This window comes from Carassius carassius, chromosome 6 (genome assembly GCF_963082965.1).
Source record: "Carassius carassius chromosome 6, fCarCar2.1, whole genome shotgun sequence".
Classification (NCBI taxonomy): domain Eukaryota; kingdom Metazoa; phylum Chordata; class Actinopteri; order Cypriniformes; family Cyprinidae; genus Carassius; species Carassius carassius.
The window spans coordinates 23,557,381-23,574,334 of NC_081760.1; the positions used below are offsets into that span (position 1 = coordinate 23,557,381).

At 37.6% G+C, this 16,954-nt stretch overlaps 1 protein-coding gene across 1 annotated transcript in view; it reads left to right on the forward strand.

The window, feature by feature from the left end:
• Nucleotides 1-16,954, forward strand: part of LOC132142517 (neuroligin-4, X-linked-like) — a 157,670-nt gene that overhangs the window by 31,188 nt on the left and 109,528 nt on the right. Inside the window, exon 3 of the mRNA XM_059552449.1 lies at nucleotides 13,688-13,840. Within this exon, the coding sequence (XP_059408432.1) occupies nucleotides 13,688-13,840 (153 nt within the window). The remainder of the gene's footprint in view (nucleotides 1-13,687; nucleotides 13,841-16,954) is intronic.

Here is a 16,954-nt window from a genome sequence, read left to right on the forward strand (position 1 = left end):
ATACTCAATGCATTGTAAGGTGTTGAGAAAGGGTAGAGCTGTGTTGATGGATGCTGTATATGTCTCAGAACAACATAAAGGCAGGTCAGTAATACATATATGATAATTGAATTGATCTGTATTAGGCAGAGAATCTAGTGATCTCTCTTGACACATTTGATAGATTGCTGTAGTGGGTCTGACTGTGGTTTATGGCTGATGAGGAGTCAGCTGAAATGATCTCTGAGTGATGTGTACAATCATTAATTGCTGCCGTCCAGACATGTTGTACTTTCTGATTGCCCTCTGATACCTATATTAGAATGGAAGAGAGAATACATACAGTACAGACCAAAAGTTTGGACACACTTTCTCATTCAAAGAGTTTTCTTTATTTTCATGACTATGAAAATTATAGAGTCACACTGAAGGCATCAAGGGCTATTTGACCAAGAAGGAGAGTGATGGGGTGCTGCGCCAGATGACCTGGCCTCCACAGTCACCGGACCTGAACCCAATCGAGATGGTTTAGGGGTGAGCTGGACCGCAGACTGAAGGCAAAAGGGCCAACAAGTGCTAAGCATCTCTCGGGGAACTCCTTCAAGACTGTTGGAAGACCATTTCGGGTGACTACCTCTTGAAGCTTATAAAGAGAATGCCAAGAGTGTGCAAAGCAGTAATCAAAGCAAAAGGTGGCTACTTTGAAGAACATAGAATATGACATATTTTCAGTTGTTTTACACTTTTTTGTTATGTATATAATTCCATATATAATTCCACATGTGTTAATTCATAGTTTTGATGCCTTCAGTGTGAATATACAATTTTCATAGTCATGAAAATAAAGAAAACTCTTTGAATGAGAAGGTGTGTCCAAACTTTTGGTCTGTACTGTATGTTTGTAGAAAGCTGGGGTGTAGGGTTGGTGTAACCATAGGGTTGTACAAAAACCATTACGCCTATGGGATGTCCCCACTATTCAGAAAAAAACAAACGTGTGTGTGTGCGTGTGTGTGTGTTTGTTGGGGGTAGGGAGGTAGGTAGGTATTCTGTTTTTAAGTGATGACGTAAGAATCGCTGTTTCCGGGTCCAGGCCTCAACTCGCTTCACTTGAGAATACAACCTCAGCTGCCGTTTATGAGCACTGTTTATTCATATTAATAATTTAAGCTAAACGCTTTCAAACTTACGGTATACACTACAGTCTCCGTGCTCACAACGTCACAAACACAAATAATTTTTATATATTTTTTTATATTTATATTTTCATTGTCTGGCTATCTGGGACTTCGGTATGGAGTTAAAGGTTAAGATTATAACTTTTTCGCTAGTATTCAGTCACATTGTGAGTTTATATTAGCACCTTTTGTTGTTTTGTAGTGGTAACTGATAGGGCGTTTGGACACGGAAGCGCTGCTACGTGACGTCAGACTTAACAAGCGAATTGGAAACACTAAATGCCATGAGTGATGGAGAGTCTGATGGAAAGTTGCGTCCTGGTTCAGCTTAGCATTGGACGGCTCATCTGACAGTGATCCAGATATCATACTATCATATTTACATGTTTTAGCTTAACATTACTCTAATTGGTCAAACCTTTTGTCTTGACATATCGTTTATTGTTCGCTACTGTGTTGATACTCTAGTCTGGCCATTTGCTGAAAAAATAAATACATAAAAATCTGATCTATATGATGCAATGAATAAAACTTTGTATTTGATTACCTAAGTTTAATTGTGTTGTTCTCTTATTCAAACTATAAATGATATAACTAAACAAATTAATAAATATTAAGCTGTGCACTTGAATTTGTCATTGCATCATCCTATGCAGTGTGGTGAATTATTATTGCTCATTATTGTCTATAGGCTATATTCGTAATTTAAATAGCAAGGGTTATATTAATATATTGATAAATGACATTGTATAATAATGTACCACCCAAATATTTAGGCTGTTAACTTCTATTTTCCGCTGTCAGTGCAGTATTTTTTTTTTGTGTTTTTTTTTTTTTTTTACACATTACTACTAACCTATTATGGATCCATGTAGCCTGAATTAAAAAAAAAAAATCTTGAACATAAAACAACAGGATAAAAATATAGTTGATGACTAGACGTAATGTACGTGGGTAAAATTTACCCGCTGGAGGTTTCGGTATAGAGCGACCTCTGGCAGTTCTAGTGTTAATGGAGAGCAAATCATGGAGTAATATTCATTTTTGGGTGAACTATCCCTTTAAGTTATCTATAATATTGTCATACAAAATACAATATTAATATATACTTTATAAGTACTAATAAACAGCCATTATTCTAGTAATATGCATGCTAATAAATAACTAGTTAATAGTGAATAGTGTTCCCTAAATATTATAATAATAATAATAATAATAATAATAATAATAATAATAATAATAATAACAGTGTCACCCTACGGTACTTTTATTGTGGGTAGAAAATAAGATACCTTTTAAAACACTACATACAATGTTAAAAATGTTATTTGGGTTTTAGCAGAAAAACTATGAAATCCAATTAATTTAAAATTGAAGTAATTTATAATTTGCCTATAATTTTCTTACGTGCCATATAGCTCAATTTTGTTTTAATTAATTGATTCATTAATTAATTTAAATTAATGATGATTACTTTTATCTGACACTTTAAGGTGTTTTCTACCTGCTAATTATTTGTACATGGTCATGTTTGTCATCATGTGCCAAAGAGCGAACTTGTAATTAAAGGAAATATATAATGTTACGTGACCATGGTAATAAACCGAACTGGTACAACATTACATACAAAAACCATAGACGCAGTAACATTGCAAAAGCAATTTAATTTAATGAAATAATGATTTTTACATAAACAGAGCGTGGTGGTAAAAATAACAAAACAAACAGAAAGAAAATCCTGATCTCACTTTTATATTGTTTTTAATCAACAATATAAATAATAAATACTTACAAATAAACATTTACAAACCCATTAACGTTCATCAATGGCACCATAACCCTGCTAAATGAAAAAAAAAACAGAAAAAATTAACGTGCAATCTTTTTTTTTCGTTTTTTGTTTTCTCAAGTTTTTCCCCATCAAGCACGAGACAATGGATCTGCAACTACATTGTCACTTCCTCGAATGTACCTGATCTCCAATTTATAACCTTGCAGAATCAAACTCCACCGCATTAAGCGCTGGTTAGAGTTGCGCATGTGATCAAGAAAAACCAAGAGGTTGTGATCTGTGCATACCACAACCGGACATGCAGCACCTCCCACGTAGATCTCAAAGTGCTGAAAGGCAAGCACAAGAGCAAGGGCTTCCTTCTCTGTGGTTGAATAAGCACGCTGGTGACAGTTAAATTTGCACGAAAAAAACAACAAAAAAAAAAAACAGACCGGGTGTTCAAGGACATCCCTGTCTTGTTGTAGAAGAACAGCTCCTGCTCCTAAATCATTTGCATCAACAGCGATAGAAAAAGGCAGAGAAAAATCAGGAGCGGCCAACACCGGTGAAGTAGTCAGCAGTGCTTTAACAGACTCGAAAGCAGCTTGACTCCATGGAGTCCAGTTGTAGGTCACTTTCGAACAGAGCAAATCAGTGAGGGGCAAGGCAAAAGCACAGAAATTTTTGCAAAATGACCGGTAGTAACCTACCATGCCAAGGAAGCGACGGAGTTCGCGACGAGTGTTTGGAGGAGGATAATTCAAATCGCCTCAACTTTAGACTGGACAGGACGCACCTGCCCACGACCAACCACTTTACCCAGATATACCACAGTAGCCTGGCCAAACTCCCATTTAGCCAGGTTAATGGTTAAATTAGCTTCTGATAACCTATGAAACACAGTTGAAAGATAGGCCATATGAGAAGGCCAGGTGGCACTATAGACCACCAAATCATCCAAATAGGCCTCGCAGTTAGGCACACCATCAAGCACGCCATTGATGAGCCTTTGAAAAGTGGCGGGAGCATTTCGAAGGCCAAAGGCCATGGCGGTATACTGTAAGAAGTGATCTGGCATTACAAAGGCTGAAATCTCTTTAGCACAAAGGGTCAACGGAACTTGCCAGTAACTCTTCAACAGGTCAATTTTACTGACAAATACAGCTGAACCCAGACGATCAACACAATCGTCGATACGCGGTAATGGGTAGCTGTCAGGTTTTGTGAATGCATTCACCCTTCTAAAATCCGTGCAAAAACGCATGGAACCATCACTTTTTGGAACAAGTAAACAGGGCGAACTCCATGGACTATTTCTAGATTCTGCAATGCCATTTTCCAACATGAACTTTATCTCACTCTGAAGCAACAACCTTTTATGAGGGTTTGTACGATAAGGATTCACATCAATGTCATGTTCAATTGTCGTTGTTCGACGAGGCACATCAGGAAATAAATTCTCATCTCTGTTCAATCAAGGAGATTAAGTCATTACGTTCTGATGTGGATCACCTAGACAAAAATGAATCTAGATCATTAAGAACCTCAGAATTCTTCATTCTCCCTTCAATTACCTCCATCGATGGAATACGACCCTCATCTTCAAACAAAGCACTCACCACAGCACCCTGTTGTACCGACGAAAACGCATATTCAGGTTGTGCCGCAACCACCAGCGAGGAAACCACTTCAGCATTACACTTCTTGGACGGCGGCACGTTCGTTACTCATCATTTCTGACAGTTGAAGTGCAAGGAGATTTGAGTTCAGAAGTTGAACCTTCTCAATCATAATACAACTTCAAACGGTTAATATGACATAGTGTGGTCTTTCTCTTTCGATCTGGAGTCGAGATGACATAATTCAAATTACTCACCCGCCGTTCAACACAATAAGGCCCGCTGTAATGAGCCTGCAAAGCAGAGCCCATCACAGGGATCAAAACAAGAACTTTATCACCAGGGGCCCGTTCTTTGTACGTCGCTTATTACATCCGAGATCAAATGACACATCCAAGATGATATCATCGTGCTAATCATGATCTGGCTAATTGGGTTCTTCGAACACACCTGATGTGTATGATTAGTATCACTGGATTGAGTTATCTGAGATAATTGCGCGTTCATGTGTTGGCTTAAAAGGGGATATGTATCGATACTCAAAACCATGATCAGCAGTGCAGCCATTGGCTGGTGACAAGACGGTAATGTAATGACGTCATATAATTTAAAACGACACCTGACGAAAAACTTGACAAATTTCTGGACTTTTATAAGGAAACAAGCCAAGCAAACAAAACTACATAAATGTTATAATAGATACATGAAACAGATAATAGATACATGTTTTTATTTTTTTTTTGAATTTTTTTCATGATACCCAATTATTTAGATTCGCAATTTATAATAGTTGTGCAGTCTTTACATTTTTATTTCAGTGTAGAAATTATCTATTCATTTCATTTTATATTTGGACATATTTCTTACGTGACAGCATTAATGAAAGTTTCTTAAGGGTCAATATCATGTTATCTGCATCTCCTGCGCTCCATCAAGCCACTCTTATAATAGCAGTCATCACTCAGAATAATGCACGACTCTATTATCTGTATAGCATGTGTGTAAGACTCTAATAGAATTATGAAGTAATACTTTAATGACAATTAAATATTTCAGTGAGTAAAACTGGCTGTCTACAGTAGGCTGTTATGGACTACACAGCATTTTTATATTATTTTTAAATAATTTTTTTAATGATTATTATTTTAAATTATTGTCCCTGGATCAGTACGATACACTTGTAATAAAGTAGCGGTGGTAGCAGACATATTTTGAGTATCAGTTCTGGTTGAAAAGAAGCGATCTAATCCTGTTTACATGAAATAAGCCTGCTCCCAAGCAGGTTTAAGCTTACGGACCTGTTGCTATGACAGCAGCTCCGGGATGAGCTTCGAAGAACCAAACGATCCAAGATCATGCCAAATCGTCAACAATCAAATCCAGCTAACGGAGTTAGCGACGTACGAAGAATGGGCCCCAGGACTGAAACTTCGAAAAACAGCCTTCTGATCAAACCTCTGCTTCATTCTTTTTTTACAGAGACCTAAATTATCTTTAGCCAACTGGCATGAACGACTGAACCTATTACGCATGTTGGACATGTAATCACACAAACTGACTCTTTAGGCTCAACGAGCCACGACTCTTTCAACAGCTTCAAAGGCCCATGAACCATGTGTCCAGTTCAGACGAGCTAAAAGTTCAGACGAGCTAAAACCCAAAGTCTCTTGTACTACCTCGCGCACAGCAAAAAGAGCAAATGATACACTTCATCCCAATCACGTTGAAAATCGAGGCAAAAACACTTGAGCATACTTTTCAAAGTCTGATGGAACCTCTCAAGTGCACCTTGAGTTTGCGGATGATACGGTCTGGACATAACATGGTGGACCGCGAGCTGGCGCATAGCTTGAGCAAATACCCGGGACATAAAATTAGTACTGCGGTCCGTCTGAATGGTTTTCGGAAGGCCAAAAAGAGAGAAGAAACCCATCAGGACCTTAATGATGACAGGAGCTGTGATTTTACGAAGCGGAATATCTTCTGGAAAACAAGTCAGGCTACACATTATGGTGAGTAACCATTGATTCCCAGACTTTGTTCGGGGCAATGGGCCAACACAGTCTAATAAAACGTTTTCAAAAAAACGGTTAGGTTTTCCAATGACCTGACATAATAATAATATCAGCAATAATTAATAGCCTTGAACTTTTGATTTGGCCAGATGGCATATTAACATTTACAAATGCCTAGTTAATATTTGCATTTTTAAATCAAGCTGCTTTAAAAAGATACAGTGTTGAGTCCTGTAAGTACCCCACCAAACACTTCTTGTTCTGAAGAGACAAAGATGGTGTTTTCAGAAGGGCAGGATCAATGCTCCCTGTCTCTGTGAACATCTGCAGTAGCAATGAATTACTCTTCCTGGCTCCCTTGAGGTTGTACCTATGCCATAAGACTCCCCTGCAAAATCACCCTACAGCATGCACCAGCCTCCGCAATTCCCTGCCACCTTTAAACTCATCCAGAATGGCTCTTTAAATGCATAGACATGAAAGATCTTTCTTTCTTTTCTGTCTGTAGTCCCTTTAAAAGGATGGCACTCTTTAGACTCAGCCTGTACAGAAAGAAAGAGCTTTAGTTTGGAAATTAACAAGTAAAAGAATAACACTTGTCAACTCTGCCTTAATTGGTTAACATGGGCTCTGAATGAAGGGCCTACGGAATTACTTTAACAGTTTTATAAAGGGTGGATGTTGGAAGCTTTCATTTGAGACCCAGTAGCAGTACATGAATATAAAATACGGTGCATGTCCAGAAGCCACAGTTAACTTCGGTTTGATAAGAGGCCAATTATCGGCATACAATTGCCTTTAATGATATATTACAGCTATGTTTTCGATGGCGTGCCTGCCCTGTATTGCTGTGCATTACAATTCTGTGTTACAGCTGAACAGACAGACTGGACAGCTCAGCATTGTACAGACTGTATGGTCATTAACAGCCATACTTCCCTTCTAACACTTCTGGGAATAGATTATTCAAAAATGAAACTTGATCATTATTTTCTCATCTTTCAAAACCTGTATGACGTTGTTTCTTAGGTGTGGAGTTTTTTGTATCTGATCTGAAGGATCATGTGACACTGAAGACTGGAGTAAAGGCTGCTGAAATTCAGCTTCGCATCACAGGAATAAATTTCATTTTATAATATATTCTAATAGAAAATAAGAATGTATTATTGTTAAAATTATTTCACAAGATAACACCTTTTACTATACTTTTGATCAAATTAATCCTGCCTTGCTGAGCTTAAAATAAATATTTCAAAAGCATGTTTTTACTGTATTCTGTATGATACAGTATATTTTACAGTGCTTTTGTGATCATTTTGAAGCCCTGTAGATGCTTTGTGGAAACTAGTGGCAGTACATTCTGCTAAATACATCCTTCTGTGTTCCATAGAAGTCATACATGTTTAGGATGACATGAGGACACAAGGAGAAAATTAGGACAGAATTTTAATTTTTTGGTGAACTATTTCTTTAATGAGAATTGTTGAGTATAATAAAGAATTTAGCTCTTTCTCTATCCTGCTTGCTCTGTATAAAAATGAGTAATGTGTGCAGTGCCGTGCAGCACATGAGGGAATATATTATCCTCCCCAGCCTGTCCTGGCAATGATGAATGTCCAGGGTGGGAGCACTGCGGAGTCACCCCACTCAGTCTCTCCTTTTCTTTCCTTCCTCGCTTCCATTTTCTCTGTTTCTCTCTGACAGTCTTGCTCTCTCTATAGCTTTCCCCTTTATTTTATTTTATTTTATTTTACTTCTGTCTTTCATGTTCTCTCATCCTCTCTACCTACATATTCTTGTCACTGCACAGTTCCATGGATAAAACAAGAATGGGAACTTTTAAGATCTTAGAAGTTATAACATCTAAGCAGTGAAACTCTTGGTACTGACAGGATGGGCTCAGAGTGGACGCCTTAAGGACTGTTCAAACAGGAAGCATTCGTGCGTCTGCCTGGGCTGTTTGTCTATGTAAACATGCTGTAGAAGGATGTCTTTAGCAGTCATGTAGTGCTTTGCAAACTCTGTCTCATATAGTGGTTTTCAGACATGAAACCAAATTGATGTAACGAGTTTTGGACAGAGAGTAGCAGATGATCTCTCACGTCTTTTGCCATGGGGTAACTGCTAAGTTCACCTTAACAGATAAAAAAACAACAACAACAAAAAAAAACAATCAGTGAGTCATGATTACTTACTGTATCATCAACACAAGGAAGACATAAATATATTAAAACACATGCTATTGACAAAAACATGGACAAGAAACTAGCACAACTACTACTAGGAGTGGATGAAGAATATATATATGAAAAGTGATGACAGAATATTAAAAATAGTCTTAGGTTTGGAATGACATAAGGGTCGCAGAGATTTTGCCAAATAAGACATGTTCCTGGATCAACATCTTTCGATGATCCTGGATCAACATTATTGTGCAAACATATATTCCAATCCCTAACCCTAAACCTAACCCAACCCTTAATTTAATCTACGCCACTGGTTGTTTGAAATGTTGTTCCAGGATCAACAAGGATGTTGATTCAGGAATGTGTTGTACTTGCTGAAATCATGCTCACCTGACACAAGGGTGAGTAAACAATGACATAATTTTCATTTAAGGATGAAATATCCCTTTAACCAAGTTTGTAAAAGTTGTACATTTTCATACAGTTCAGATTGCATACGACTTGTCCTTAGACATCTTTAAACGATCTGTCATAAGAATCTGCAAGTTAAAAGTTAATGTTGCTCAAACTGTAGAGTGAAACTGCAGAGCTAGAAACTCAAAGTGTTTCAAATTCTCAGGGAGTGCATGAACTGATAAAATGCAGTAATGAATGAAATGATTGAAATTAAGTTAACTTTTAAAAACAAGATGTTTGGTTACTTTCCACTGCATCTCAGTAGCTGCATGTAAGAACTAATTCTGGGTGAGTGGTCCCTAACTCATCAGTCCCAAGGGCCAGAATGTTTGCCAACTCTGCAGGCTTCCGCTGCCAGTTGAGTTTCAACGCACCTGGGATGTAGAATGTGCATAGATGTGCTGCCTTCGCTGCTAACAGCCCCTCCAATATCTCTCTTTGATCTATGAGTTTAGCTGTAAAGAGCCTTAAGATGTGTATCGGCATCTACTCTAAACAAGTTCATGGCAGCACTCCATTCTTGTAATATGGATAGTTCTCCTTCCAATAGCTGTGGCGATGAATGATTTGAATTGTTTTCTTGGAAAGAGCCCATGAAATTAGAACCTAAATGGCTTCTAGTCGGTTAAGTTTGTCAGTTAAGATTCTCCATAATAGAGCTTTCCAATTACATTGGTGGAAAGTTTTGCCAGCGTTGGTAGTAATGAGTCAGGATAGGTAATCCCAAACTGGTATAGAAGGGTAAAACATCAACACAATGCTTGTGTAAAATCTCCACTAAACGAGAAGCCCTTGCACAGCTATTAGTCTTCCTGGTTGAGAGGCAGAGTATTAGACAGGAGGTTCTGGCCTTGCTGATGGTCCAGCACAATAAAGGTGCTGCAACGCTGAAAGTTGTACACCAGCAAAGAGCTGCAAAATAGATGCACTCGCATTAGTGTGCTGCCTGGCGCCCACTCAGAACCCAACCGAGATTAATCACCTGTCACGAAGGGTTGTTTTCCAGCTCTCCCTCTCTTTCTCTTTCTCTCCATCTTTCTGTTTTCCTTTGGGGGGGAGAAAGATACACAGACTTGCCTTTAATTCTGCTCGCCTGCCTACAGGCGCTGTAGGATTGTGCCAGCTCTGCAGCAGACCACGCTCTGTGTGTGTGTGTGAGTGTGTGTGTGTGTCTGTCTGTGTGTTTGTCCACCACCTCTATACAGTTAATGAAGCCATATGCAACAGAAACCACTTATCAAAGTTCAGTGAGGTGGCTTTGGCTGAATACCAATTACTCTGGATCTTACGCCATCCCCTGTTGGATTCCACTCCAGTCTGAGAAGCCAACAAGGGCATTTCTAATGCAGATATACCACTCCCACTGAGAGGAGGCTGTTTGCAGTGAGTGTGTTTACAGAGGTGGATGCAAACACACACACACACACACACACACCAAATGCCATAACCCCTTTTTGAAGCCATTAGCTCTCATTCCATCAGCTGCTAATTTGTCATGTTCAATGTCCTTTAAATCACCTTTCTTCCCCATTCTGATGCTCGGTTTCAACTTCAGCAGATTGTCTTGGCCATGTCTAAATGCCTAAAGGCATTGAATTGCTGCAGTGTTGATTGGCTTATTTGATGTTTGCGTTAACAAACAGCTGAACAGGTGAACTTAATAAAGTGACCAGTGAATGTAAATATAGGCTAGTTTTTTACCCTTAACCCTTGTGGGTTGTTGGGGACGTTTTCGTCCACTAGGGGGTAAAGTTGAGTCTTTTTTTGGCCACAACTTTCTCTGTGTTTGAGCTAATGGAATGATTTTTGGTGACAAATCTTATTTTGACCCATATTTTGGGAAAATGCTTTGAAATTTTTCAAAAACTCAACGGTACACTGTGGGCAAATTTACTACCCTTTCGGGATGTTCGTGGATGAAAACATCCACTAAATTAAACTGCTGTAAAAATGTATCAGATAAATATTTTTTTAAATTTTTTTTGCATAAATCTATTAATCAGCCTCAGTCCTGATCAAAACTACCAAATGTTTAAAAAAATTCCAAGATTTTAACTTTTTAATTACCAAATTCATAAATGATGTCACTGATTTGGGGAAAAAAACACACAAAATTACATATTTTCAATATAAAAAGTATCAATATAAAGTATCTGTCTTGGGCATGTCAAAGATTAGTAACAAGATTGGCTTTGATGCATTGTTAGATTTTGTGCAGCATTAGATTTAAATTTTTTTTTTTCCCTAATTAGCTGTTGGTGGCTGTTTTTGCCCCATTGACTTCCATTATAACGACATTTTTGGATTGCAAAGCCATGACACCATATAATCATGCATTTTTGATTGTTTGTGGTTTTCACTTTTGGGAAGAGGTAAAAAAATGTATTTTTACAGTTGATCACTAGGTGGGACCATTAACCCTTTAAATAGGCCTGTGCAAATATATACGTCATCACTTAACAACCGAATACTTTCACCACCATTAAAAGGCAGCAGGTGCATAAATACACTTTTGTTTACTCCATGTAGTTCTAAGAGCTGAGGTGTACATTGTGATTTTCTGAAATACATTAAGGTAAGTGCGCAAAGGTCTCTCTCACACACACTCTCTCTCGCTTTCTCACACACACACACACATACACACTCAATATAATATGCTGTTATACTCCATATAGCTTCATATACAAGTCAGAAACTAAGCTTTTTTTGCACAGGCCTATCTAAATGGTTAATGGTCCCACCTAGTGATCAACTGTAAAAATAACAAATGTTACCTCTTCCCAACAGGGAAAACCACCAACAATCAAGAATCTCACACACACACAAACACTATAATTTGCTGTTATACTCCATATAACTCCATATACAAGCCAGAAACTAAGCCTTTTTTTGCACAGGCCTATCTAAAGGGTTAATGGTCCCACCTAGTGATCAACTGTAAAATTAACAAATTTTACCTCTTCCCAAAAGGGAAAACCACAAACAATCAAGAATGCATGATTACATGGTGTCATGGCTTTGCAATCAAAAAATGTCGTTATAATGGAAGTCAATGGGGCAAAAACAGCCACCAACAACTAATTAGGGAGAAAAAAATTAAATCTAATGTTGCACAAAAACTAAAAATGCATCAAAGCCAATGTTGCTACTAAACTTTGACATGCCCAAGACTGTTATAAAAAGTAAAAAAAAAAAATCCAGCCACAATTACTTTTATATTGAAAATAAGTCATTTTGTGTGTTTTTTTCCTCAAATCAGTGACATCATTTATGAACTTGGCAATTAAAGAGTTAAAATCTTGGATTTTTTAAAAACATTTGGTAGTTTTGATCAGGACTGAGGTTGATTAACAGATTTATGCAAAAAAAATTGAAAAAAAATATGAATCTGATTCATTTTTACAGCAGTTTAATTGAGTGGATGTTTTCATCCCGAACAACTCCAAAGGGTAGTGAATTTGAACAATCCACAAGGGTTAAGATGGATTCGTTGATATAAAAATTTAGCATCTGCAGGAAGAGCACTCATCTAGAAACTCTCAGTGTGTTTTTATTTTGACTGTCATGACCGGCTCAAAGCCATGACAAATGAGGAGGACATAGTCAGGTTAGTAGGTTGCAACAAAGATATTTATTAATATAAATAGAAAACTTAAAGTAAGAAATCAACAAACCAAAACACGATTCCGTCAAACAAACAAATGGTCCAAGCGTCTGACAGAACCCCGCTAAACTAATCATAACATAAGAATAAACAAAGCAAAACCAAACGACCGAGAGTCCACACCACACCAAACAGAGTTGAAACCTTATAGGGAAGGAACAGGTGTACACAATTCCGTTGACCAGCCTTCCAACCACACCCACTGAACAGTCTTAGTGGAAGTAACGAGTGCCTCGTCGCATGACTAAACAAATGGACACATCTGTATCTGCATTAGTTGTTCTGTTCAAGCCCATTTGATATCTGGTGTGAAAAATCTAAAGTCTGGTAAGACTTCCTGCAATTTTTAAAATGCTATCAAAGACTTCCTCATCCTAGGGCTTCATGTCTCCTGTTTTATAATCAGCATCCTACACATGTACTAATCAGGGGCTTTAATCAGAACAAGAGAGACCCACAAATAACCAACTCGTCCGCAGCAATTAAGGACTTTGCTGTGAATAAGCCACATCTTGAGGTGAATCACGCTGAGGTAGGATTAGTTTCAATGAAAATGCAGCTTGGTAATGGTATAAAGAGGCAATTCAAGATATTTGTCTGATGTTCTCATTTGGGATTTCAGTATTGGATTTGCTTGTCAATGTGTAAAGCCTAATGAGTTCTATTGATGTCCGTTTACTGAGAAAAACTGCCAGTGATTTTGTCAGGCCACGGACAGCTGGAGAGAAAATAAAAAAAGGTTGTTTAGTCATTCAACAAACATATAAATGTTTACGGTATGTTGAGATCATTGTGTTTGTTTTTTTTTACCTGCAGACATCCATGATGAGAATGGGCTGAGACCTGTTATGGTGTACATACATGGTGGGTCCTACATGGAAGGTACAGGCAATATGATTGACGGCAGCATTCTGGCCAGCTATGGAAATGTAATCGTGGTGACCCTGAACTATAGGCTGGGAGTGCTGGGTAAGTCGTTGGTTTTTCATTAAATGGTGGATGGTTTTGATTATGGGATATCTTGCTGACCTTCTGTTTTATATTCACCCTCCTACACGTATAATAAAGATGTACACATGTGTAAAAGTGGTTCATGATCTTGGAATAGCTTAGCAATAAAAGGGTCATAGGCTTAAAAGTCACAGAATTTAAAATTAAATTTTCATTTAGTGTATTTGTTGAATAAAAATAACATATAATATGTTATGCAAACATTTTATAAGACCTAATTTACTCCCTGCAGTTATGATCAAGCAATACAAACAGTAGTTGTGATTTGCTTATTAATCTTTTTCCTGTTGGGAGAAGTCCTAAATAAGTTCAGGTTCTTGACCAGTTGTGCTTCAGTGTTATTATACTATTGTAGTATTTACTATTTTTATTTGTATTGTAGTTTAGATTTTAGTAATTTGTTGTGTCTTTTGTCATTTTTTTATTTGGTTTCTATTTAGCTTTAGTTTATTTTTATTTGTGTTAGTAAATTTTGTACTTAAAATTATTTTAATTTAGATACTAAGGCAACATTTTTCATTTCATATTATTATTTTTTGTTGTTTTTAATCTATTGTTTAAATTTGATTTGTTTTCAGATTTAATTAGCAAAATTTATTATTACAATAAATATGACTGATGTTGTTTTACACAGCCAGCTACAGTATAGGTTATTGTATTTGCATTAGGGGTGGCACGGTTCAACTTTTTCACGGTTCGGTATGTTTCACAGTTTTAGAGTCATGGTTTCGGTACAGTTCGGTATGTGCTATGTTAATAGAAAAACTATACTTTCTAATAAAAAAAAAAGAGAAGATTATTCTATCCAACTACAAGCAACAGCACAGATCAATACAATAGAGTAAAGATACAAACAATAAACAACGATTTTCTTTTTTTTTAGTGAGGTCTTAGCATAAGTTTTTAGGTACAGAAACTGAATAAAGAAATCAAATATAAAACAGCATCGTATATTGGACTGTATAAATTAATATAAAGGCTGTGACTTTAAGAGAATGCACTGATCGAATGCACTGATCCAGTAGGCCTACGTTCAGCCGGCTATGTCTACTGTAGGATACTTACCAAAATAGGCATTTTGTGTGAATTTGTCCAATTAAACACAATACTTAAGAGATAGCTTATATTTGCACGCGTTCTGAGGCGTGGGTTTGCGCACCTCGGATGAGCACACGCACAAATCTTCTCACTGCGCGAGCTTGCATCCTCTGGCACTTAAATGTTTAAACTGACAAAGCTTAAATGAGTTTAGTTTAAACACATATTAACGTGTGCTATTCAGAGTTCATCTGTGTGCGCGCGCGCTATGAGCACACAGGTAATGACGGAATAAATTACTGTTCATATCAGCATTCGCGTTGAACAAGAGTGGATGATTTGTCCAGGGTTTTTTTTTTTTTTTTTCACTGTTGTTGTAATGTCTGGGAAGCCAAAATGCACATGTATCAACAGAAACATTTATTAGCTGAACCCTGTTGTATTTTTATTTTTTTACGTGCTATTTATAGCAAACCTATTACAAATGCTTTGTCAGATTTAAGGTAAACCACGGTCCCAGCGCTTGCCGAACCGTGTGTGGTGAACCAAATGGTTCAGATTTTTTCAGCGAACCATGCCACCCCTACTTTGCATCATGGCCAGGTAATGATCATCTTCCACAAATTAGAGGACAAATGTATTACTTTCTAAAAGTGAGAGAGATGTGTTGCTACAGTTATCAAATTCAGAATATGTGCTGTCTCATAAACGTTAAAGTCTTCCGAAAACTTTGGATTTCATAAACTCTTTTTAACCTTTCATTGCAACACAGTTATGTTTCAGTTGTATGTATTATGATTAATAATTTATGTTTAAGAATCTCATTCTTTCAGATTGTTACTTTTCTTATTGCATGTTGTGGGTAAATATTAAAAAAGGATCATAGTTTTATTTTACACTCCTCCACTTCAGCTGCTCTTACAACTCATTATCAGCCATAGCTCTCTGTGAGACTGGCTATATTTAGATGTGATGGAGGAAAGGGTATAGGTCTGCTGCAAAAGTGTGCACTGCAGGAAAGAGACAGTAGTTGGGGGAAAGGAAGGAAAGTGGCCGTAAGACTGAGGAAAGGAGGGAGAAAGTGCAAGCGAGGCCTTTGTTGAAAGTGTTTCTGCTTCTCTGCCTGACAGTGTTCAGCCTGAAGGTGATGGAGATATTCTAAAGTATCTGTCGGTCTCTATCTTTATGGAGAGCAGTTTGAAGTGTGGTGGCACTGAAAAGCAGAGTCCTAGATGGAGGGTAAAGTAAAACTGGAACATTTTCCCAAGCATGTAAAATTGCGGGATCGTTTCCCTTTTGTACCCCTTCTTCAGAGAGCGCGGGTTTTTTCTCTATGATAAAAGTCATATTTTAACACCTCTGAGGTATCTTGGTGGCAGCATCTGTTTGTGTGTGTGTGCGCACTGCACAGACTGCTGTCTAGTTGGCCCATGCCCAGTCTGCCACCAGCGAGACAGATTTTCTTCTCAGCTGTTTTTAGACCTAGTTTTGTAATGGCTTTATCCAGCTTTTAGACACATGCTCACTGATTAGCCAAGGGTAAAAGGAGCCTCCGGTGTGAAAATTACATTTGCAGAAAGTCATGCTCTCCTCTCTGGAAAGAGTTAGTTAGAGAACAAATTTGTGACTAAACAATATGTAGACACATTTAAGATGGATACAGCAACAACTTGGTATGCATAAAGGGGTTGTTAGTGTCATTATCTTATGGGAAGTAATATGACTGCATGGTTATTTATAATCATTTAGTGTGTGTGGGCAAGCATTTGTACGGATGTGCATTTTCTGTTGAATGTACATTATAACTGTGTGTGTGCTTTCATAGTAATTGCTTCATCTGCAGTGGAGCACATGTGGCCTGCCGATGATTCAGTGGGGGCTGTTAGAATGAACTGAGATGTGTCACTGGCACATGACGGTCTCTTTATCTCTCACATGGCCACGTGAGTAGATTGCTGATGTGCTTTATAATACAGCAGAATGGGTCTGTTTCTAATGCTTCATCACAGTTTATTGTGGGAAACTTTATTCCGA